The sequence below is a fragment of the Antennarius striatus genome, chromosome 7, assembly GCF_040054535.1.
Source record: "Antennarius striatus isolate MH-2024 chromosome 7, ASM4005453v1, whole genome shotgun sequence".
In the NCBI taxonomy this organism is placed as follows: domain Eukaryota; kingdom Metazoa; phylum Chordata; class Actinopteri; order Lophiiformes; family Antennariidae; genus Antennarius; species Antennarius striatus.
In genome coordinates, this window is record NC_090782.1 from 25630745 (window position 1) to 25655418 (window position 24674).

At 42.6% G+C, this 24674-nt stretch overlaps 3 protein-coding genes across 3 annotated transcripts; all 3 read right to left on the reverse strand.

Annotated features, from left to right (window-relative positions):
• Positions 1-1811: 1811 nt before the first annotated feature.
• Positions 1812-24665, reverse strand: LOC137599365 (regulator of G-protein signaling 8-like). The gene is made up of 5 exons (XM_068320244.1): positions 24479-24665; positions 6432-6542; positions 5770-5831; positions 3271-3437; positions 1812-3113 (listed from the first exon to the last, which is right to left on the reverse strand). Exons 2-5 carry the CDS (start codon positions 6530-6532, stop codon positions 2919-2921), a joined length of 525 nt encoding a protein of 174 aa, XP_068176345.1. The 5' UTR covers positions 6533-6542; positions 24479-24665; the 3' UTR covers positions 1812-2918.
• Positions 7473-9703, reverse strand: LOC137599393 (methyltransferase-like protein 27). Its single transcript, XM_068320298.1, has 4 exons — positions 8756-9703; positions 8379-8514; positions 8192-8284; positions 7473-7733 (listed from the first exon to the last, which is right to left on the reverse strand). Exons 1-4 carry the CDS (start codon positions 8870-8872, stop codon positions 7621-7623), a joined length of 459 nt encoding a protein of 152 aa, XP_068176399.1. The 5' UTR covers positions 8873-9703; the 3' UTR covers positions 7473-7620.
• Positions 10786-14412, reverse strand: LOC137599271 (methyltransferase-like protein 27). Its single transcript, XM_068320099.1, has 5 exons — positions 13303-14412; positions 13059-13187; positions 12633-12768; positions 12447-12539; positions 10786-11961 (listed from the first exon to the last, which is right to left on the reverse strand). Exons 1-5 carry the CDS (start codon positions 13417-13419, stop codon positions 11738-11740), a joined length of 699 nt encoding a protein of 232 aa, XP_068176200.1. The 5' UTR covers positions 13420-14412; the 3' UTR covers positions 10786-11737.
• Positions 24666-24674: the final 9 nt, after the last annotated feature.

Sequence of the window (24674 nt, forward strand, 5' to 3'; positions counted from 1 at the left end):
GGCTGATATTTGACTCTTGTCAACATCACAAACACACCTTGAATGCACCCGCTGCCGTGGAGATCACCACAAACAGTCAGTAGAGTCAACACCAGAGCAGCAGGGCCTGTTGTTCTGCTGCTGTAGAACAGGAAGAACCCCCGCCAGGACCCGAGGCTCCTGTCAAAGACAGTCCTGTTCAGACGCTACGCTAACACACCTGGACGCTCTGCTGACAACCTTTCACCTCGTTACATAACCACCAATGGGGGGCTCCTGCTGATCGACCTCACACTAGTATTAGTAGAACAGCTATTACTACTAGTAGTAATAGTTGTAGTATTAGCAGTGATAGTAGTAGTTGTAATAGTAATAGTCGTAACAGTGATAGTAGTCATAGCAATATGAATTGTATTAATAGTTATACTAGTCATAGTAGTAATAGTAGAATTGTAGTAGTAGTAACATTAATAGTATTAATAGTAATAGTAGTCATAATAGTAGTAGTTGTGGTATTTTTGTTAGTTATGTGAGACTGGATAGGAAACATTCTGTTCTCCAACTTTGGACACAAACTTGTTTGTTGTTGTCATTCTACCATCACACACACACACACACACACACACACACACACACACACACACACACACACACACACACACACACACACACACACACACACACACACACACACACACACACACACACACACCTGTTGTTTTTCTCAGAGCTGGACAGGATGATCAACTGTCCTGCTCATCCTCGCAGTGATCCATAGTCACGGCAGCGCGGCATCATGGGTAGTGTGTTTACTATTGATCGGGGGCAGAAGTGCAGCCAGATGGAGGCAGAAGACGGATGCAGGAGAGAATAAATGTGATCATGACTCACGTGAGCTGCTGTTGGTTAAAAACAGGAAGTGTGTCTGTCTGTGTGAATAAAGTTGTGCTTTTGAAGCCGTTGTGTAACAGCTGCAGCTCAACGCTGCTGCTTAGTTACATTCGTAACCCTGATGCTCTGGTGCAGGCCTGATGCTCAGCTGGCCGTCTGGCCCACATCGGCCCGTGTTGTGTCTGCTGAGCCACGCTGCCCCAAATCCAGGCAGCCCCCCAGTCCCAAGTGACCCCCACCGACATCGGAGAAGCTAATGGACATCTAATGTGTGGGACGCCATGTGAACATCCAGCTGAACCGCGTCCCAGATTCTACAAGGCAGCGGTCATCGTCTTTGGAGCAGCGCTGCTGCTCAACATCCATGAATATTTAATTTCTCTGTTAGATTTTCGTTCCTGAATCGCTGCTGTTAAATAAACTCCTGAGCTTCTCAACTAGGATGTGACAGGAATAAGTTTTAGATGTCAATACATTTTAATTAAGAAAGCAATAAGCGAGTATCTGCTAATTTTCTGTTGAATACGCAAAAGAGGAAATGTCATTAGCCAAAATCCAGTTTAAAAAAAACAACTTTAATGTAATCCAGGCTGTTACACTATGGGTGCTTGGAGTGGCCAAAAAAGGTGACAGCTCATATCATCGCATTTAATTTCTCTTAAAGTGGTCAAAAACTACAGTAACAGAAAAGAGTTTTAAATAATATTTATTATATAAAACAACCTTTACTTTCGAGTCCTTTAAGCGAAAGTATTTTTGTAATAAAACATAAACCCCAACTGAATTAGTTCTGAAGTTGATGGTGAGTCACACCTGTATCCAGGACTGGGTTTTCATTATTCTGGGGCACGTTTTTATTTTTGTCTGGTTTTATTGCTATTACAAAATGACATTGGAATATGGGTTAATCCGTCTGATGGGTGGATGAAAAGCTTTTTATATCTCTAATACCATTTTTTAGCATTAGCAGATTGAAATAATACAGTGCACAGAAATAGATGCAGATTGAGTTTTAATCGCAGACTAGTAGGGGAGGGGTAGCATACAGCCTACAGGTGATATCTGACCCGTGCAGCACACATGCAATAAAGAAAGTGTCCAAAATGTTGAGGTAAGGAGTGCCGATGCCGAGGGAACACATTGCAAACACATCACATTAGTCACATTTTCTAGCATATCACTATTTTTGCAGTCATTTTCATAACATTCTGCACAAGTGAGTAAATACTGCATTACACCAAAACTAACCTTTAATATCTACACAGTGTGTTGCTCATTTTCAGATCAGTTTTGGCAGATTTGCAGAAAAACATCATAATAAAGAACTAATTATGAATTATAATGCACATTTTTGGTTGTGTAATCTGGTGCATTTAGGGAGATTTTTGTTTCGTCACAGACAACACCTACATAAAATGAGGCATTTTGTTAAACTTTCGATCATGAGGTTCAGTGAGACTAGTAGTTCAGTGGGAGTACGTAATAGAAGAGGTGTTAATGGTAATCGTTATCAATCATGATCGGGTCCTTATTTCCAGCCACCGTTATACTTATATTTGCAGTCCCTGCTGGAGTTGGCAGGACACAGGATTTTGGAGGGAGAACATTACTGCCTCATCCAGTAAGTCACTGATTTCCTCCATATCTAGTTGATAGCAGCATCTAGCAGACATTAGTGGACAGATCTTAGCTATAGAGAGGGGTGGACCCATGAATTGTTGTCCAACTTGTGCCAATTCAGTTACGTGATTCATTAAGTGCTTCGTTTCTTCTGATGTCTTTGAAAGATGAATTTAGGATCGCAGCATGACACATGACATGAGAATTTTTAATGTGCTCATACTTGGCTTATTTATCTTCTACCCTTCTGTCCTTTCTTGCCCTGTATTGTTCATGTCTTTGACACACCTTCTCTAGAGGCTCACATGCATGGGGCCGGTCTAGACATAGGAAGAATTCAATCAAGTCATCCATCCTTTCAGATTCACAGTTTTCACAGCTGAGAGGGTTCACAAGTTATTTACAGTACAGGTCCAAGTCCTCTGTGGTCAAACAGACCTCCGCTGGCCTTGTGCTTGTGCCCTGTTGACCATATCCTGGTACATTTTGGACCTGAGGAACCGAGGGTAGGAGTCTCTCTCCATGAGGCTGTAGACTTTAGCTTGGATTTCATTGAGGCTGGTTGGGGAAGGATCCTCCAAACTCTGCCTGGTCTTTTCCCTGGTGCGGTAGTCGATGTTAACCTGCCAGGATTAGTAGAGAGTCAGTTTCTCATCAATAAAACCAAAGTATTGAGGCTAAAGAGGTTCAGCAAAACACTAGCCTGTCTCATGGTAGTCTAACCAGAGACAGGTTAGACTACCATGAGACATGAAGACGAGAATCAGACAAGGCACAAACCTCTCTTGGTGCCTGGATATCAATGAACTCCTTGAAGATCTTGTTGGCTTTGGACACTAGTTTGGTTGAGCTCTTGATCTTTTTGTATTCCTCGCAGGCCATCCAAAATTCAATGTTCTCGTCACTGAACTCTGTCTTGAGAAACGTCCGGAAAGCAGCCAGGCCATCTGAAAAGTACCAATAAATCAGACAGTAAGGGAGGAGGTCTAAACAGCAAAAACATTTCAGAATCATAACTGATGGGTGTGCACTATCTATTTTGGTGCAGCGTTTAAGAACTTTTTCTTCTAATGTGTGTGTGTTTAATAAATGCTTCAGCATAGAGGAGCTGGTTCATGATAAAAACACAAACATCCTCCTGCAAAGAGACTCCTCCATCCTCACCCCCACCCTCCATTTTCAGTTTGGATAACTGATGAATTAATTTGCTCTGTGAGGATGACAACACGGGGAAAGGACTTGTTTTTCTAGGGGCCCGTGTCACATTGACATATTATTTCTGCTGTTTACCTAACACAGCTGGGAGAGAGGGGATGGCTCATCTGTGCATAGAACAGTTAGTCATACAGAAACACACCCCGACACACACAAAACACACGGCCGCTGTTTGAAGAAGGACCAAAAATAACTGACCGATTAAGCCTCAGTGAAGCTCCCTCTGGTGCACTTCAACTGTTTCTGGAAAGAGGGATGCTGCGTTTTCTGCTCACTGACACACTTTGTGGAACGCCGGGCTGGTTTCATTCCCGTGGGGCAAAGTACCAGTGTTGTGTCACTTCCTTTAGCATCTCGGATGCAGAAGGTAGGCGTGGCATCAACACTGGATTGGGATTGGCATCCCAATCCCTAATGTCACCCGTCTGTGCTTGGTGTTGGTCTGTGAGTCCATTAAATACATCAGCATGTTTTTGTGTGAGGCGACCGCTGACCAATAGCAGCCCTAAGAAGATGAAGAACACTGACGCAGCCGTGGTAAGTTCTTGAAGATTAAATTTGCCTGCATGTTTGTCATGAGCGAAAGCACCATCTGTAACTCTGTCATATATTTTAAAAGCACAGCACCGGTTCTTGACAACATCACAGAATGTTCTCACATTAACAAGATGTGTGTGGACGCACCGGCCCCCCCGCCCCCCCCCAGCATGCACACACACAGCTTTACAAACTGAAGAGTGAAAGCAGGCAGCAATAACTTTAATACCCCCCTTCCCCTTTTCAAATTTGATTACGGAAATTTGATTGCAATATCGTATCAAGGGAACATTGAATAAAGTGCACCCGTTGCTTTGACGTTATGTAATGTGTGTGTTTGTGTGTCTGCTGATATTGACTTATGACTTATCCCGTTTACGGAGGTGTTATGTAATAATCTGTATACGAGCAAACAGATGATGCTCAAGAATTACAGTCCATGCCAGTCATTGGCTCCATGGTTGTTCTCTGGAGAGAAACATATATATGACACTACTGGAGGGAGTGTAAAGAGAAATCTACTCCTTTGTTCCCTACTTAAAATACCTGGAAAATAGTCATCAGCATGAAGAGTCAACAGATTGTTGTTTTGGAGATTATCTCAGTAACTATTCGAACGAGCATCGAACAGAACGTGAGTGTTCTTACAATCCTAACTTCTAAGATGAGCTTCGGTGGTGGTCGTCTTGTCCGAAGCTCACTCCCCCAAATTATACATGCTGCTTTTCAAGAAAGTGATTTTTTTTGTTTCCATGGAAACAGGATTTTCAAGGTGAGCCTTGAGTATGACCATATCGTTATATTATACAGTAGACTCATTAAACTTTACATCTGAATTAACCATGTTGAGCCTTTTGATATTTAGACTTTTCAATTAGAGAGAAGAACAATATCTGATGAACGTCACTGAAGTAACAGCAGACACGTCTGTGCTGATGCATTTACTGACCAGTGTTTTAGGGGGATATTTCATCCCTGGATAATTCTTTGTATGTTACAAAAATGTTCCCCTAAGCATTGGATGGGATATGCATTACAGTTACAATTCTTCCTCTTTAAGGTTTTATAAATCCAAAAACAGAAAACTGAAATCTGAGCAAACAGGGTACAGATTTCCATATTGATTCCTCCGACTTGACCCTCCAGTGTCCGATAAAACGCAGATATCTTGAAAGGCAAAGGTTTTGTTTTAAGTCGTCCCCTCAGTGAGTCAGATGTCACTGATGGATGGTAAGGAAATAGAAAAGCCTTGAATATATGGGTGTTTGAGAGTCTGCGCCTGCATGTGTTCAGTCCACAGGGATGGACAAGAATGTGAGTCAGCGTGTAGAGAGGACTCCTCACAACACGGTAATGAAACCATTACATAAGAACGACTCGGAAATGAACTTTTCTTGTACTGAATGAAAAACTTTTGAGCATTACCACTGAATTAAGGGGGTGTTAATGTTCTTGATGCCTGCTGTACGTGATGTTCCTTGTGCTGTAGAGACTGTTCAACCTGAAAAACAGAAAATGTCCACTTACATTTGTGAGAGAGAAGGCGATCAAATGATTCTGACCATCGCACAACCTCATCCGTTGACAGCCTGGAGGATGGAAATCCAGAGGAAACAGCATGAAGTGCTTATGTGCACTGATAACACAAGATGGTGCTGCATGTATTATTGAGGGATGGCTGAGTTTAATGAATGATGTATCCGCTGGTCGCAGCTGCTCTTCCATTTCAGGATGTAATTTAAGTTTAATGTCTGGGCACATTTATAGAATGATGACGGAAAGTAGAGAAGGTAAGATAAACACATTTAATGCTCTTTTATAAAGTAGTGGTGAAATTATACCAGACATGCTGTCTGAGAGATGACAGACACACAACGTAATCATACACCTCCACCTCTGGGGTACAACAGTGTGCTTGATCGCCTTACTGGGCAACACATTCTGTTCACACTGGGTAAAAGTCAGCATCTTGTGACCTCTGCTGCTTCAAAGATGATCATTACTAATCAATCAATCAAAATAAAGATCTGCCTCCAGAGTTATGGATGTATACTTCAATATTTCTTTAATCAAGGTCCTAAGATGGACCCTTGTTGAACCACAGGCGTAATTTCCCTTCACAGTGTCCACGTTTGATGCATAGAACTCAAGTTAGTTTGAATGAATTAGGATTATTTTGACAGACTCACTTCAGACACCTTGCTGTGGTCTCGTGTGCCGGAGGCAGAAACTCGGAGAAGTCGGTATAGGAGTCTGATTTGTGAGACAGGCAGCCTAGTCTGGTCTTCATGGTGGTGATCCTGCAGAGAAAATACCATATAACAAAAAATAAAAAAGAATGAGGCTATAACATGGAAACTTGTGTAGAGCTGGGTGAACATGAACCCACAGCGTCACCAAAGAAGAATAATTATCAGTCTGACCTTCCATTATTCAATGAACTTAGTTCAGGATTTGTCTACAATTGTAGACCGTTCTTGTACACCTTGAGGGAACAACTCATAAAATATACAGTAATTTAAAAGATAAGTCGAAAAAAAATACGAGGCAGCATACTCACAAATTAAGCAACAACTATTATCCACTTTGCTGTTTTTAGCTGATGCTAACTACTGTTAGCTGTGTTGAAAGCAACAAACAAAGATGTTTTATGAGCTTTTATTTTCCTCGTAACGACTTTGGGATTCATCTCATATCTGTGGTTTGATTCTTTTTGGGAAGTTGTCAAGTATGTGTGTCTGAATGTGTTTCCTGGTTTGTTCTGTCATGACATGTCGTCAACAGAACCCAACCATGCAGACAGACTATTACATAGACACCTAAATAAATACTTGGAGATGCTTCCACACATGAAATGATTTACAATGCATGCATTGTGTGAACGGGTGACACTAATGTTATGTGTCCAACACCAGTTAACTGTAACACATTCTGACCAGTGTTCACCTTTACTAACTCATCTATACTACACACAATATTAACTTATTTTTGGCTCCAGTAAAAACACTACTAGGTGTATTCTATTGGTCAAGGATGCACCTGCAGATGGTTTGATTGGATTATGAAGAGTCTTCAGCCTGAACTTTCAGTGGAAGCTTGTTACCCCAAGTGTGAGAGTAAAGACTACAAACACAATATTTTGAATTTTGAGTTCTTTATTTTCCAATTTCTACAGAATACAATAAATGCTCAATGAACACTAATCATTCTGAATATCATTGTCATTTCAATCACAGACTTTTCTCTGGGCCTTTGATCCCATTATTTAGAATTAAACACTGGGCACACGGAAGAGGTGTATGGTTCCACTGGTGTATTCCTCTGCCTCTTCATCGATCACATTGGGTGTTTTCATAATTTTATCAAACTTCTTGCTTTCTATGCGAATCCAAAACCCTTGTCCTCCAGGGACTGCAGCTCTTTCTCCACTGCAACAGTTGATTTGTTGTTGTCAGACGTGTGGTTAGTCTTTGAGACACAAATCAAACCGCCTGTAGAAAATAAAAAAATAGCCATTGTGAAGACTGATGATTTGGTGTCATGATTATAGCAATTTGACAAATTAGAGATATAATACAAATAGTAGTCTGTCAAATCTTGAAATTGAATGAAGGTTTATTTGTTTGTGTAGATTCTAATTCATCTAGGTCATGGTAAACCTTGAAGGTACAACTTGAAGCAACTGCACTTTTAGGTTTTGGAAATATTTCACCTTTAACCCAAGATGCACCCTGAGTCCTACCAGATTGGTAGGTTTGACCAATAGATCTTTTTGAACGAAACACTGAAAACACGCCTGGAGACCATCTTGCAAAGGGCAGTTTTTGAGTTATGACCTGGAACAGGAGTCTAATCCATATCAAGACTGGACTGGTTCTCATATCCCTGACCTGCTCACTAGTGACTGGGAGTAAACACAGTGGAACTGGGCTGGGCTGTAGCTGCTTACCTGGTTTAGTGACCTGGTACAACTCTGTCAAAATGCTGAGTGGTACATAATTAGGCTGCAAAGCACTAATCATGGCCACCACATCAAACATACCTGAAATGATCACCAGGGAAGGCAGAATGAGAAAGATGTTTAAAAAAGTAAATAAAATAATGTACAGTTTTTACAGTACATATGTCTATACTACCAGCTTTGAAAGGCAGTGGGTTTGGTCCTAGTAGGATCTCTTTAAGTTCTTCATACAGTCCGGTCTCAGTAGCCAGCTTTATCATTTCTTTACTGCAGTCTATTCCCACAAAGTGTTTGAACCCATGTTTGTTCATCTATGTAAAGGAAAACAAAGACAAGGCTGACCATCAAGCTACCGCAAAGATATTCAATCAGAATAACAAACTATTTTTCCAGGAAAGTGGAAGCCAACTAGAAATCATCAGATCGATGAGGACAGGACAGAGTTACAGACTTAATTACGTTCTATTTGGATTAGATCGTGACTATTAAAGATATCATAGTAAACTCAGTATCAACAACAAGAAGCGAAGCGTTTTAGAACTGGATCCTCACCAATTTAGGTAACTGTCCGGGTCCACAGGCAACATCCAAGACCAAGGCATCCTCTGGCTTCCCATTGAAGTTTGAAGCAATTATATCTGCTGCCAGCTTTGGTGACTGGTACTCCATGAGTTCGAGGTCCTGTTCCAGTCGGAGTTAGTTATTAATACCACAGCTAGTCATCAGTACCATCAAAATCAACCCAAGATATGTTAGTCAGCTGTACTGGATTGAGAAACAAGAAATGTTAACTGACCGATTCGTAGGTCGCTGCCCATTTGTCGTACTTTTCGATTATGGTCATCCCCTCTGGATGATGCTCTCTGAGATACTTCATTGTGTTCCTTACATCTTTTATAGTCCTGGTTGCCATTTTTGCACACTGAGCTTCAAGCCGGGCACAGCAGCACAGAGGGAGTGAACTGATCTATAGTGTTTTGAGTAGCTAAATACTTCCACAGTCATGTCAGGACTTAGTTTGTTAATCTGCCCACACTAGATTTCTAACTGTTACTATAGCATCCTGTCTTTCCAGAATCTCCTTCCACCTCTCTGCTTACAACCATGTCATTGCTGTTGATTGGGGTCATTGAGTGATCAGTGGCTATACTCTTTAAACTATGTTCAGCTGTTTCTTCCCTGCTAGATTGTTAGTGACTTGTCCATCTTTTCGTTGTTCCTTTTCCGTTTGACTATCGTGTTCTGATTCTGCTACTTTCCTGGATTCTGCCTGTTCGCCTGATCCCTGTCTGATGTTTCATCCTGCTGGTTCAAATACCTGGTTTTGGACTCTCTTTTGACTTAAACTCTGAATTTGAATGTATCTCTAATGTCCTGCTTTTGGGTTTTACCTGCCTTCCTCGTGACAGAACAATGTACACATAGTGAACCCAGGTGACCTGCAACACCTCAGTGGGAGGTGGTTGTACACCTGCCAACTCCAACAATACAGTCACTAGCTTGTCTTCTTGGCTGAGGCTATGTGAGCAGTGACTGTTTGGCAGGCGTGAAGCACAGTAGCAAGTAAGGAAGCTTTGCGAAGATTCCGTGAATCAAACCAAACCTGTCATTAAACCTGACCCGCCTGGGGGCTGACGCCTACCCCAGCCAACTGGGATGTCTTTCATGTGCATTGTAGAGTCACATAAAAGAAACAACTACTCACGGACACACTGACACCTACTGACACCTACTGACAATTTGGAGTTATCGACTCACCTAAATTGAACCTTTTAGGATGTGGTAGGATGTTGAAGAACCCTGAGAGAACCCAAAACATACAAACTCCGAACAGAAAGGACTCAAATCCACAGGAACGTCAAATAGAACAAGACTATAAGAAGGACAGCATCAGCAGAGGAGAGTAATTATCAATCTGACCTTATATTAATCACTAAACCTAGTTTAGTGACTAATGCAATTGTAGATCGTTCTTGTACACCTTAAGAGGACAACTTGTAAAAAGTGGCTTCGACAAATACAAGGCAACATACAAGCAAATTAAGCAACAACTATTATCCGCTTTACTGTTTTAAGCTGATGCTAACTAGTGTAAACTGTGTTGAAAGCAACAAAGCAAGAAGTTTTGAACTTTTATTTTCTCCATTTAATGATGCCATCAGTCATCTCATATCTTTGGTTTGATTCATCTAGTCAAGTCTACGTATGGATGTGTTTACTGGTTTGGTCTGTCATGTCTTCAGCACAACCCAACCACACGTCGATACCCAACTACGCACAATGCTAAAGAAAGTCTTGTAGATATTTTCACACATTGAATGATAAATGAGTGACATCAACGTTATGTGTCCAACACCAGTTAACTCAGGACACGTTCTGACCAGCGTTCACCTTTACTAACTCATCTATACTACACACATTAACCTCATTTGGCTCCTGTAAAAACACCAGTTGAATTGTCAAGGATGCACCTGCAGATGGTTTGACTACATTATGAAAGAGTCTCCAGCCTGAATGGAAGCTTGTTAGCAACCATTGCAAGTGTGAGAGTAAAGACCACAGACACAATACCTTGTCTTTTATTGAGTTTTTTATTCTCTAATTTTTACAGAATACAATAAAATGCTCAGTGAACACTAATCATTCTGAATATCAGTGTCCTTTCAATCACAGACTTTCCTCTGGGCCTTTGATTTTTATGGTTATGATCCCATTACGTAGGATTAAACATGGACTATGATGTTTGCAGATGACATTGTGAGAGCAGTGAGAGCAGGGAACAGGTGGAGGAGAAGCTAGAGAGGTGGAGGTTTGTCCTGGAAAGGAGAGGAATGACGGTTAGCCGCAGTAAGACAGAGTACATGTGTGTGAATGAGAGGGACCCAAGTGGAAGAGTGAGGTTACAGGGAGAAGAGATCAAGAAGGTGGAGGATTTGAAGTACTTAGGGTCAACAGTCCAGAGCAATGGAGAGTGTGGAAAAGAGGTGAAGAAGCGTGTCCAGGCAGGATGGAACGGGTGGAGGAAAGTGTCAGGTGTGATGTGTGATAGAAGAGTTTCAGCTAAAATGAAAGGAAAGGTGTACAAAACTGTGGTGAGACCAGCGATGTTGTTTGGTCTAGAGACAGTGTCACTGAGGAAAAGACAGGAGACAGAGCTGGAGGTAGCAGAGATGAAGATGCTGAGGTTCTCTCTGGGAGTGACCAGGATGGATAGGATCAGGAATGAGTCCATCAGAGGGACAGCACATGTTAGAGGTTCTGGAGATAAAGTCAGAGAGGCCAGACTGAGATGGTTTGGACATGTCCAGAGGAGAGATAGTGAATATATTGGTAGAAGGATGCTGAGTTCTGAACTGCCAGGCAGGAGGCCTAGAGGAAGACCAAAGAGGAGGTTTATGGATGTAGTGAAAGAGGACATGAAGGTAGTTGGTGTGAGAGAAGAGGATGTAGAGGACAGGGTTAGATGGAGGCAATTGATCTGCTGTGTGTGACCCCTGAAGGGAAAAGCCGAAAGGAAAAGAAGAAGATGTAGGGTTAAACACTGGGTACACGGAAGAGGTGTATGGTTCCACTAGTGTATCCCTCAGCCTCTTCGTTGTTTTTCAGGCAGGTTTTTTTCAGAATTTTATCAAACTTCTTTCTTTCTATGCGAATCCACAACCCCTTCTCCACCAGGGTCTGCAGCTCTTTCTCCAAGTCAACAGTTGATTTGCCGTCATCAAACATGTGGTTAGTCTTCGAAACACAAATTAAGCCGCCTGCAGAAGAATAAAAAAATAGCCATTGTAAAGACTGATGATTTGGTTTCACGATTATAGCAATATCAGGACAAATTAAAGATATAATAAAATATTAGTCTGTGAAATCTTGAAATGAAAGCTTATTTTTTTGTGTAGATTCATGGTAGTCATGGTAACTCTTGAAAGTACAACCTGAAACAACTGCACTTTTAGGATTTGGAATCATTTCGCCTTTATTCCAAGATGCATCCTGAGATTTAACAGATTGGTAGGGTTGACCAGTAGATCTCTGTGTGAACGTTCACAGAGATCTATTGACCAAGGGCAGTTACGACTGCCCTTGCTGCACTTGCCAAGGGCACTTGCCAAGGGCAGTTTTTGAGTTATGACCTGGAACAGGAGTCTAATCCATATCAAGACTGGACTGGTTCTCATATCCCTGACCTGCTCACTAGTGACTGGGAGTAAACACAGTGGAACTGGGCTGGGCTGTAGCTGCTTACCTGGTTTAGTGACCTGGCACATCTCTGTCAAAATGCTGAATGGTACATAAGTGGGCTCCAAAGCACCAAGTATTACCACCACATCAAACATACCTGAAATGATCACCAGGGAAGGCAGAATGAGAAAGATGTTAAAAAAGTAAATGAAATAATGTACAGTTTTTACAGTACATATGTCTATACTACCAGCTTTGAAAGGCAGTGGGTTTGGTCCTAGTAGGATTTCTTTAAGTTCTTTGTAGAGTCCAGTCTCAGTAGCCAGCTTTATCATTTCTTTACTGCCGTCTATTCCCACAAAGTGTTTGAACCCGTGTTTGTTCATCTATGTAGAGGAAAACAAAGACAAGGCTGACCATCAAGCTACCGCAAAGATATTCAGTCAGTATAACAACAAACTATTTGTCTACACATTTTGCCATGTTCCTGCGGAAAGTGGAAGTCAAATAGAAATCATCAGATCAAATGAGGAAAGAAACATTTGACTTTGTTTGTGGAACTTTGGAGATTTAGGGATTTTGTGATGTTCTATTTCGATCATGACTATCAAAGATTTCATAATAACCTCTCAATATCAACGACGACCAGTAAAGCATTCTAGACCTGCATCCTCACCCATTTAGGCAACTGTCCAGGTCCACAGGCAACATCCAAGACCAAGGCATCCTCTGGCTGCCCATTGAAGTTTGAAGCAATTATATCTGCTGCCAGCTTTGGTGACTGGTACTCCATAAGTTCGAGGTCCTGTTCCAGTCGGAGTTAGTTATTAATACCACAGCTAGTCATCAGTACCATCAAAATCAACCCAAGATATGTTAGTCAGCTGTACTGAAGTGAGAAACAAGAAATGTTAACTGACCGATTTGTAGGTCGCTGCCCATTTGTCGTACTTCTCGATTGCGGTCAACCCCTCTGGATCGTGCTCCCTGAGATACTTCATTGTGTTCCTTACATCTTTTATAGTCCTGGTTGCCATTTTTGCACACTGAGCTTCAAGCCGGGCACAGCAGCACAGAGGGAGTGAACTGATCTATAGTGTTTTGAGTAGCTAAATACTTCCACAGTCATGTCAGGACTTGAGTTTGTTAATCTGCCCACAAGAGATTTCTAGCTGTTACTATTGCATCCTGTCTTTCCAGAATCTCCTTCCACCTCTCTGCTTACAACCATGTCATTGCTGTTGATTGGGGTCATTGAGTGATCAGTGGCTATACTCTTTAAACTATGTTAAGCTGTTTCTTCCCTGCTAGATTGTTAGTGACTTGTCCAACTTTTCGTTGTTCCTCTTCCGTTTGACTATCGTGTTCTGATTCTGCTACTTTCCTGGATTCTGCCTGTTCGCCTGATCCCTGTCTGATGTGTCATCCTGCTGGTTCAAATACCTGGTTTTGGACTCTCTTTTGACTTAAACTCTGAATTTGAATGTATCTCTAATGTCCTGCTTTTGGGTTTTCCCTGCCTTCCTCGTGACAGAACAATGTACACATAGTACATTGTTCTTCTTCCCTGGAGTCTCTGTGCTCTATGTTCTCCCAGGTTTTTCTCAGGTTCACCCCTCATCCACCCCTCTGCTATGGACCTGCTCTTCTCATCCCACCAGTACCACCCTTAACCTAATTATCGGCTGGGGTCCGGCTTCCTTTTTCCTCCACGCCACCATACTGTTCCACCCCTCATCCACCCATCCGCTGTGGACCATCTGCTGTGGACCTACACCTCCCAAACAACAGTATCACCCCTCACCTAACCATCGACAGGGGTCCTGCTGCCTCTCTTCCTTGGTGTCATCTTACTGTTCCACCCTTCATCCGCCCAGCCGCCGTGGACCTTCCTCTGTGGACCTGCACCTCCGAGCCCACCAGTATCACCCCCAACTCTCCATGTGCTGTGGAACTTCTCCTCCAAGCCCACCAGTACCACCCCTCAACTATCCATCTTCTGGGGTCCTGCTTCCTTTCTTCCTCCTTCCTCCATACAGTCATCCACACAGCTGTAATTGTGCCTTGACTTTATCAACCTTAACCATATTGATACTCTCTCTCTCTGTCTCTCTCTCTCTCTGACCCTGTTCTTGTCTTCCTTTGATTTCTTTTCCACCCAACTGGTCGAGGCGGATGGCCCCCAAAAGAGTCTGGGTCCTGCCCGGAGTTTCTTCCTCATCGAGGGAGTTTTTCCCTCCACTGTCTCTGATGCTCTGGAGGGTTCAGTTGGGTTTCTGTCTGTTAAAGGGCTTTGAAATGTCTGCTGTCATGTTTAAGAGCTATATAAATAAAACTTAATTGATTGATGATAGTGAACCCAGGTGACCTACAACACCTCAGTGGGAGGTGGTTGTACACCTGCCAACTCCAACAATACAGTCACTAGCTTGTCTTCTTGGCTGAGGCTATGTGAGCAGTGACTGTTTGGCAGGCGTGAAGCACGATAGCAAGTAAGGAAGCTTTGCGAAGATTCCATGAATCAAACCACACCTGTCATTATACCTGACCCGCCTGGGGGCTGACGCCTACCCCAGCCAACTGGGATGTCTTTCATGTGCATTGTAGAGTCACATAAAAGAAACAACTACTCACGGACACACTGACACCTACTGACACCTACTGACAATTTGGAGTTATCGACTCACCTAAATTGAACCTTTTAGGATGTGGTAGGATGTTGAAGAACCCTGAGAGAACCCAAAACATACAAACTCCGAACAGAAAGGACTCAAATCCACAGGAACGTCAAATAGAACAAGACTATAAGAAGGACAGCATCAGCAGAAGAGAGTAATTATCAGTCTGACCTTATATTAATCACTAAACCTAGTTTAGTGACTAATGCAATTGTAGATCGTTCTTGTACACCATAAGAGGACAACTTGTAAAAAGTGGCTTCGACAAATACAAGGCAACATACAAGCAAATTAAGCTACAACTATTATCCGCTTTACTGTTTTAAGCTGATGCTAACTAGTGTAAACTGTTTTGAAAGCAACAAAGCAAGAAGTTTTGAACTTTTATTTTCTCCATTTAATGATGCCATCAGTCATCTCATATCTTTGGTTTGATTCATCTAGTCAAGTCTACGTATGGATGTGTTTACTGGTTTGGTCTGTCATGTCTTCAGCACAACCCAACCACACGTCGATACCCAACTACGCACAATGCTAAAGAAAGTCTTGTAGATATTTTCACACATTGAATGATAAATGAGTGACATCAACGTTATGTGTCCAACACCAGTTAACTCAGGACACGTTCTGACCAGCGTTCACCTTTACTAACTCATCTATACTACACACATTAACCTCATTTGGCTCCTGTAAAAACACCAGTTGAATTCTATTGGTCAAGGATGCACCTGCAGATGGTTTGACTACATTATGAAAGAGTCTCCAGCCTGAATGGAAGCTTGTTAGCAACCATTGCAAGTGTGAGAGTAAAGACCACAGACACAATACCTTGTCTTTTATTGAGTTTTTTATTCTCTAATTTTTACAGAATACAATAAAATGCTCAGTGAACACTAATCATTCTGAATATCAGTGTCATTTCAAGCACAGACTTTCCTCTGGACCATTGATTTTTATGGTTATGATCCCATTACGTAGGATTAAACATGGACTATGATGTTTGCAGATGACATTGTGAGAGCAGTGAGAGCAGGGAACAGGTGGAGGAGAAGCTAGAGAGGTGGAGGTTTGTCCTGGAAAGGAGAGGAATGAAGGTTAGCCGCAGTAAGACAGAGTACATGTGTGTGAATGAGAGGGACCCAAGTGGAAGAGTGAGGTTACAGGGAGAAGAGATCAAGAAGGTGGAGGATTTGAAGTACTTAGGGTCAACAGTCCAGAGCAATGGAGAGTGTGGAAAAGAGGTGAAGAAGCGTGTCCAGGCAGGATGGAACGGGTGGAGGAAAGTGTCAGGTGTGATGTGTGATAGAGTTTCAGCTAAAATGAAAGGAAAGGTGTACAAAACTGTGGTGAGACCAGAGATGTTGTTTGGTCTAGAGACAGTGTCCCTGAGGAAAAGACAGGAGACAGAGCTGGAGGTAGCAGAGATGAAGATGCTGAGGTTCTCTCTGGGAGTGACCAGGATGGATAGGATCAGGAATGAGTACATCAGAGGGACAGCACATGTTGGAGGTTCTGGAGATAAAGTCAGAGAGGCCAGACTGAGATGGTTTGGACATGTCCAGAGGAGAGATAGTGAATATATTGGTAGAAGGATGCTGAGTTCTGAACTGCCAGGCAGGAGGCCTAGAGGAAGACCAAAGAGGAGGTTTATGGATGTAGTGAAAGAGGACATGAAGGTAGTTGGTGTGAGAGAAGAGGATGTAGAGGACAGGGTTAGATGGAGGCAATTGATCTGCTGTGTGTGACCCCTGAAGGGAAAAGCCGAAAGGAAAAGAAGAAGATGTAGGGTTAAACACTGGGTACACGGAAGAGGTGTATGGTTCCACTAGTGTATCCCTCAGCCTCTTCGTTGTTTTTCAGGTAGGTTTTTTTCAGAATTTTATCAAACTTCTTTCTTTCTATGTGAATCCACAACCCCTTCTCCACCAGGGTCTGCAGCTCTTTCTCCAAGTCAACAGTTGATTTGCCGTCATCAAACATGTGGTTAGTCTTCGAAACACAAATTAAGCCGCCTGCAGAAGAATAAAAAAATAGCCATTGTAAAGACTGATAATTTGGTTTCACGATTATAGCAATATCAGGACAAATTAAAGATATAATAAAATATTAGTCTGTGAAATCTTGAAATGAAAGCTTATTTTTTTGTGTAGATTCATGGTAGTCATGGTAACTCTTGAAAGTACAACCTGAAAAAACTGCACTTTTAGGATTTGGAATCATTTCACCTTTATTCCAAGATGCATCCTGAGATTTAACAGATTGGTAGGGTTGACCAGTAGATCTCTGTGTGTACGTTCACAGAGATCTATTGACCAAGAGCAGTTACGACTGCCCTTGGTCAATAGATCTCTGTGTGTACGTTCACAGAGATCTATTGACCAAGGGCAGTTACGACTGCCCTTGCTGCACTTGCCAAGGGCACTTGCCAAGGGCAGTTTTTGAGTTATGACCTGGAACAGGAGTCTAATCCATATCAAGACTGGACTGGTTCTCATATCCCTGACCTGCTCACTAGTGACTGGAAGTAAACACAGTGGAACTGGGCTGGGCTGTAGCTGCTTACCTGGTTTAGTGACCTGGCACATCTCTGTCAAAATGCTGAATGGTACATAAGTGGGCTCCAAAGCACCAAGTATTACCACCACATCAAACATACCTGAAATGATCACCAGGGAAGGCAGAATGAGAAAGATGTTAAAAAAGTAAATGAAATAATGTACAGTTTTTACAGTACATATGTCTATACTACCAGCTTTGAAAGGCAGTGGGTTTGGTCCTAGTAGGATTTCTTTAAGTTCTTTGTAGAGTCCAGTCTCAGTAGCCAGCTTTATCATTTCTTTACTGCCGTCTATTCCCACAAAGTGTTTGAACCACAAACTATTTGTCTACACATTTTGCCATGTTCCTGTGGAAAGTGGAAGTCAAGTAGAAATCATCAGATCAAATGAGGAAAGAAACATTTGACTTTGTTTGTGGAACTTTGGAGATTTAGGGATTTTGTGATGTTCTATTTCGATCATGACTATCAAAGAATTCATAATAACCTCTCAATATCAACGACGACCAGTAAAGCATTCTAGACCTGCATCCTCACCCATTTAGGCAACTGTCCAGGTCCACAGGCAACATCCAAGACCAAGGCATCCTCTGGCTTCCCATTGAAGTTTGAAGCAATTATATCTGCTGCCAGCTTTGGTGACTGGTACTCCATGAGTTCGAGGTCCTGTTCCAGTCGGAGTTAGTTATTAATACCACAGCTAGTCATCAGTACCATCAAAATCAACCCATGATATGTTAGTCAGCTGTACTGAAGTGAGAAACAAGAAATGTTAACTGACCGATTTGTAGGTCGCTGCCCATTTGTTGTACTTCTCGATTGTGGTCAACCCCTCTGGATCGTGCTCCCTGAGATACTTCATTGTGCTCCTTACATCTTTGATAGTCCTGGTTGCCATGTTTGCAAAAATGAGCTTCAAACCGTGGAGAGCAGTGTAGAGACAGTGAACTGATCTTCGGTCTTCTGTGGGCTTCTGGGTGGCTAAATACTTCTACAGTCACAGCTCTTGTAAGAACTTGCATATTTTCCCTAAGTCATGTTTTACTGTCACTAAAATCCTGTCTTTCCTGAATTCCTGTCCACATTCCTGCATTTCAATCAGCTCATTTCTGCTGCCTATGGCTCATCAATGAATCAACCCCCCATTACTTTCACATGTGCAAAAAGTACAAGTCTGCATAAACTTCTATAAATTTACTACCAGAGGTGATGGCTTTGAGATATACAGTAGGTTAATGAACAGAACTATAGGATGCTCACCCCACATGGAGGAACAGCATCCTTTCAGTGTTTTTTTGTTAAAGTGAAAATCATATAAGGTACAACACAAATGAAACATGTTATATGAACAAATCAGAAGATAGTGACTGCTCAAGTTAAATTTACATTTCATGGTGTGGAGGCAGGCCAAGGCAGGCTGATGTCCACAGACCTTATGGTATAGAAAGAGGTGTGTAAGGAAATTCAGTCAGTTTACCCTGGGGCATACTCTTGTTGACTTGTTAACCCATTATGGACATTTTATACATATGAAAGAAGAGTTTTGTACACATAGTACTATGTCCAGAGCACATAGTTCTTATTAAAATTGTCACTGCATTAATGCAGATGAAACTACAACTGTTAGGAACCAAATAATAAAGTGAATATTTAGGAAGATGAATAAATATTTTATGTCCACAGACTGACAGAATGGCAGGACAGCATTTGTAGGAATGCAGTCATCCAAACATGAACCTGATGTTCACCCGCCTTCAGGCTGGATCTGCGCTCGTCTTTCAACCACCTACTACACATTTCATAGACGCCCATGATCCACCATCTCACATTGTTCTTATTTCTTCTCTCACCCCTGCTTCCTGTCTTGCTACCCATTTAAAAATAAAAAAAAGACATTCTCTTTACTCTGTATTTTCAACTTCCAAGCTGATATACGACAAACTATGGTTTATATGTGGTTGTCATGGTGACTCACTCTACCAGGCTTTTTCTTCCCCCTTGCATAAATTTCTCACTCACTTCTCTTCACACGCAGAGTTCATTGGACGACTCCGCTGAGCTGCTCTGTCACCAGAAGCTGGGTTTCTCATCTCCCAGAATGCCCATCCAACCAAACATTTGTGTGTTTTTGACTGAGAAATAGTCAAACTGCATCAGCGCTCTGCATATGGAGTTGCACCTGTTTTCTAAATCCAGTTCAATCGGTTAGCCTTATCTCCCCGCATCTTGTTTCTTATGATTAGTTTAATTATAGGATCCACCTACAATATAAAACTCACTCATTTGGATTTACGTAATCCAGTTCTGTCAAAGTCATACAACCGAATCATGTTAGATATAACTCCAAACATCAACAGAATACACATTGGATTGTAGTTTGCAGCTAGCTGAACTTATTTTAATTAAGAAAACTCATCCGACCATCAGGTTAGAATCATCTTCTGTTTGAAACCAAAGAGCATCGAGTTCATCGAACAGGTTCCTTCAAAATGACGGCGTTCTGAAGGAACCTGTCTGATCTTTCTTAACGAGACAACTCTACAACCAGACACGTCTGATTAGCAGAAAACGCCACATTTCCATGCTGCGTCCATGGCTCTGATGTGTGCCATATTTATTTAATCAGGTAATTTCATTGAGATTAGCATCGCTAATGCAAGAGTGATTGAAAGAGCAGAACCAGACATAACAAAGGCATAGACATCACCAGGGTACTCAACGGACGAAGCGGCCTGCGCTATTGGAGGGATGGAGCATTGACTTAAATGTTCAGTTTGGAGGTGTTCAACATGAGACACTTTCTGCACATTTGTGTTTGCCCTGGAATAAGTCAGAACAGATACGATTCCACGCACAGATCACGGGTTCTCGGCGTAAGCAGCTTACGTGCTCCCAACTTTCTAATCCATCAGGCATAAAAGAGAGGGAGATGGAAGAAAAACCACGTTACGTATGAGAGACACTGAACTGGAATAACTGATCCATGTGAGTCATCATCTCCACGTCTTCTTTCATCAATAAGTTTTGGGTGTTTGCACAAATGGTGGGCAGATATTTTAAGCACAGATTTTGTTTAACATTTAATTTTATGGATCAAGCTTTGTTTTTAACTGAAGGAGGAGGATGAGCAGGTCCAGGGTGACTCTCTGAAACACCGATGCCATCGCTGCTATGACTCATGTTAATGATGGGCTGGCTGCAGGCCAAAGCAACCCAGATCCTTTTGTTGGACTCAGATCTGTGTTTGTTTCTCTTGACAGTTGAACAGCACAGATCTGGATCTCTTTGGAATGTTCTGCTAAACGTTTTCTCTGAACAGTCACACCTCTTTCTAGATTTACATTCACCACCTTCTTGCACCTGTGGAATCAGGAACAAACTCCGTTACACTGAATTCATCACTTTCACCGTCAATTAATTTAGCCCCTCCCCCTCCCAGTGTCAAATGACCTTTGTTTATAGTCAACAATTTTAATTCAACTGATCCAACTTTGGTGAAAATAAAAACCAAAATATGTCATAAAAGTCAAAACCAAGACAAAAGTGTGGAATGAAGTCAGCACCCCAGATCGTTCCTGAAATGACCTTCATAAAGCTTCACGCCACTGAAGCGTGTTACGGAATGTCTACACCATACATCTGGTGGGGCTGAAGTGTACGGTGGTTATTGCTGTGGCTCTAATTCTATGCAGACGAACGTGTCCTTCAATAACATGAATACAGGAAGTGGCGTTCAGCGCTGGGTTCTGGTGCTGAGGTGGCACGAGGCCACAGGCGGACTTGATGAGGAGAGACGTGGACATATTGATGGTCTGCCGCCTCCTCGCCAGACTGTGGATAACATGACAGCAGATGTTCCTCCTCCCAGACTCCTGCCTTCTGTCCACGCCCCTGCTCCTCTCTTTTGACAAATCTCATGCCGTTGCAAGTTACATCTCTCCTGCAGCGTGGCGAGGACACGTGCTGCCGCCGAGCTATTTATAAAACTCCCTGACAAATCCATGCAGTCAGGAGGAAGCCGTGCGTGTGCTGTTCAGCCATGCAGCGATGCTAGCTCCTGGAGGAGCAGGGCTAAAAACAGCAACGCCACGTCTCTGATGCTCAGGAGTCTGAAAGTACCGAGCAGCGTCCGCCCGGAGTGCGAGCACGCCAGATGCCATCGGGCTTGAAGGAATTGAGAAGTCAAAAATCTAGATCATGAAAGTTCATCTTCTTAGAAGTTATCTAACGTGGTGCAATGCAGGCTTTCAGGTTTACCAGCATGTCCTGGTTTCTCGCCGCGCCGCTCTGTTGTGATGTACTCGCTGCAAAATGGTTACGAAACAGGATTTCTGCAATAATTTACAGATTAGAGCAAATATCCTCTTAGAAATCTCTGCAAACAGACACATTTAGATTTACACAGTCCGGTCCGGTCCGACAAAAGATTAATGTAGTGCAATCCCCGTTTTTCTCTTTCAGGTTCATACATTCCAAAATGAAAAAGCAACTTTTTGTTTGCACATGAATGTTAACGTGTGTGTGTGTGTGTGTGTGTGTGTGTGTGTGTGTGTGCGCAGTCATCTCAGGTTACAGAACACCTACAGGACGGGTCAGATCCCTGCTCTTGTTCTCGCTCTGGAACACGAGTAAAAATAGGGATGTCAGGTTGGATTTGGGAGCGTTGACCTCCTTTCAGCGGATCACGTTCTTGTTCTAAATCTGGAACAGTCTCACATCGTGAGTCATCACCGTTTATAAAGGCAGCGGCCAAAGCTTTTGAGAACAAAACAAGTTCTTTTTACACTTGGAAATATAGCAAGTTCCTCAACCATCTGTCTCTTCAGCATCTATAGTATCTTGAAATAACTAGAAAAGCCACACAATAAAATATTACAACTGAAGCGACAGACACAACTCCTGAGGTTGGATTTTTTTGTTAATCCCATGTGGACCAGAGTTGGGTCTGGAATCCCATGAGGCCTTGCAGTGTGTGTGTGTGTGTGTGTGTGTGTGTGTGTGTGTGTGTGTGTTTGCACGTGTTTGTGTAACCTCTGTCCACAGGATCTGATGTGTTTCCATCAGTAGCAAACAACACTAGCGGTCCACATCCATGCCGCTCCGCGTCAACTTCCTCCTATCGTTTGATCCAGTTTGACAGAACGCATTAATCCCTGGATTCGTATTAAGACCAGGAATGTGTGCCACCTTCAGATTGACAGGGATTAAAGCAGGACAGCATCTGTTTTACAACAAGCTAATATCCACTTCCAACATTACAGCTACAATGGCAGGACGCCAAACGTTCCACCAGTGAATCACAACCCTGTGCAGTTCCACAGTTGTCCACCAGTGGTGACAGCGAGCACTTCGCTCCCTCAACAGACCTCTGGGTCAACCTGGGATAAATCTACCTTATATTTTTATGCCCAGAAAAGTTCCTGAATCTATTTTCTACTGAAGGAGTCCTCACCTATTATGAATCATTAACCCTTCATTGTGATTTAGACATGAAGCTGCTGCTGGTGGTGGTGGTGCTTCATGCTACACTTAGAAACCAATGAAAGTTGAAAAATGATGCTAAAAATATCAGAACTGATTCATCTCTGGGGCATAACGAGGGCAAACAGAGCTATTTGTGCTAGTCTCAGAGACATGTCTAATTACCCTGCCTGTCTCTGGACTATTAATAGCAGCGAGGCGTCCGGGGCATTAAGGGAACACTGACTTTCATTCAGGAGAACGTTCTGCTGGGATAAATTTAGTGTTTTCAATCCTCTGGGCTGGATCTGCTCGTGATCCGACCGGACGAGCGTGTTTTTATGCAGCTCTGGTGAGTTTAGACTCAGTGTGCAAGAATCAAACAACATATTTCTGCGTTCTTTATATTCGGATGATAAATTGGACCTTTTATCGCCCGTCCAGCTTTGTAATCTTTTTGACCCAGGGATTTATTTCGCATTGCATAAAGCAGCTCCACTGTTCACTAAGAGCCTCGCTCCTGGATTAAGTTGTGACTGTATGCAAATGAGGATGAGATTACGCGACATGTACATCACCAGGCTTTTATGTTTTGTGAAGGACTCCAGCGATACCATTACTTAGAAACACGGAGGGTTTGATTTTGCCTGGATTCATTTGTCTGTTGTGGCTGATTTTTGTTTGCAGGATAAGAACAAGAATCTAAGATTATTTTTTTTTCCAGTTTTGTGGAAACAAAGGGTGGAAACATGCAGAACCAATACGTGTTCGTACACATTGGGTATGTTGGTGAATGAGCTAAACAAGTTAGTGATTGTCAGATATTGTAAAATATAACGAACTGATGACTGAATTTTCATGCCTGAATACGATAAAACTGTTTATGAAACCGGAGGCATTTGATTTGAGGTTTATTACCAAAGACATGAACCACAGAATTCACATTCACTCTCAAAGTCAAACAGAACTAGAAGAACTAAAACTAAAACTAGAACTAGAACCTCATCCTTTACACCTCATCCTGAGAGACACTTCCGTGAGCTTCAAAAACCCACTTCGTTTTTGATGCTGTCATGCGTGACATTTGCAGGAGTCAGAAGCTCTGAGAAGCTCAAGGGCGGGGGGCGGGGGTGGGGGTGTGGAAGGTGTGACCTGACCCCCAGCAGCCCCAGCACAGGAAATGCTACTGAACACATGGGAACGAGCCGGCGCTCAGGTCGACAAGGAGACACTTTGTCATCAGGCTCCTGCGAGTCTCTGCTGCTAGAAGTTGTTTCCAGCTGCAGGGCATCGTCTACACATTCCCTTTTCTGATAATCAGATGCATGAAGAACAACACAGCTCTGCTCCTGCAGCAGGATTGCATAACGCTGAGATGCTACAGGGACGACGGTCCCTTACCTTGATGCTGGTGTGTGCAGAGAGCTGCTGGAGCCTTCCTGCCCTCCCTCCAGATGGTTGCCTTGCCCACCGTGTGTGTTCTTGGCAGAGGGAAGCCTCCGCGATGCAAACGCTGTTTCTGCAGCTTAGAACTGAAGAAATGTTTGGAGCCAGCGAGTGGGAGCTCCATGCAACGTGCAGCGGTGTGACATTGTGG

What these genes read in the sequence shown, in the direction of transcription:
- LOC137599271 (XM_068320099.1), bottom strand. Translation starts at nt 13,419, where the DNA reads ATGGCAACCAGGACTATAAAAGATGTAAGGAACACAATGAAGTATCTC. An exon ending in CCCACTGCCTTTCAAAGCTG is followed by an intron (nt 12,540 to 12,632) that starts GTAGTATAGACA and finishes TGATCATTTCAG; the next exon opens with GTATGTTTGATGTGGTGGTA. An exon ending in GTGCCAGGTCACTAAACCAG is followed by an intron (nt 11,962 to 12,446) that starts GTAAGCAGCTAC and finishes ATTCTTCTGCAG; the next exon opens with GCGGCTTAATTTGTGTTTCG.
- LOC137599365 (XM_068320244.1), bottom strand. Translation starts at nt 6,532, where the DNA reads ATGAAGACCAGACTAGGCTGCCTGTCTCACAAATCAGACTCCTATACC. An exon ending in TCGCCTTCTCTCTCACAAAT is followed by an intron (nt 3,438 to 5,769) that starts GTAAGTGGACAT and finishes GGTACTTTTCAG; the next exon opens with ATGGCCTGGCTGCTTTCCGG. An exon ending in ATATCCAGGCACCAAGAGAG is followed by an intron (nt 3,114 to 3,270) that starts GTTTGTGCCTTG and finishes TAATCCTGGCAG; the next exon opens with GTTAACATCGACTACCGCAC.
- LOC137599393 (XM_068320298.1), bottom strand. Translation starts at nt 8,872, where the DNA reads ATGGAGTACCAGTCACCAAAGCTGGCAGCAGATATAATTGCTTCAAAC. An exon ending in CCGGACAGTTACCTAAATTG is followed by an intron (nt 8,515 to 8,755) that starts GTGAGGATCCAG and finishes TCCTTTACATAG; the next exon opens with ATGAACAAACATGGGTTCAA. An exon ending in GTACCAGGTCACTAAACCAG is followed by an intron (nt 7,734 to 8,191) that starts GTAAGCAGCTAC and finishes TATTTTCTACAG; the next exon opens with GCGGTTTGATTTGTGTCTCA.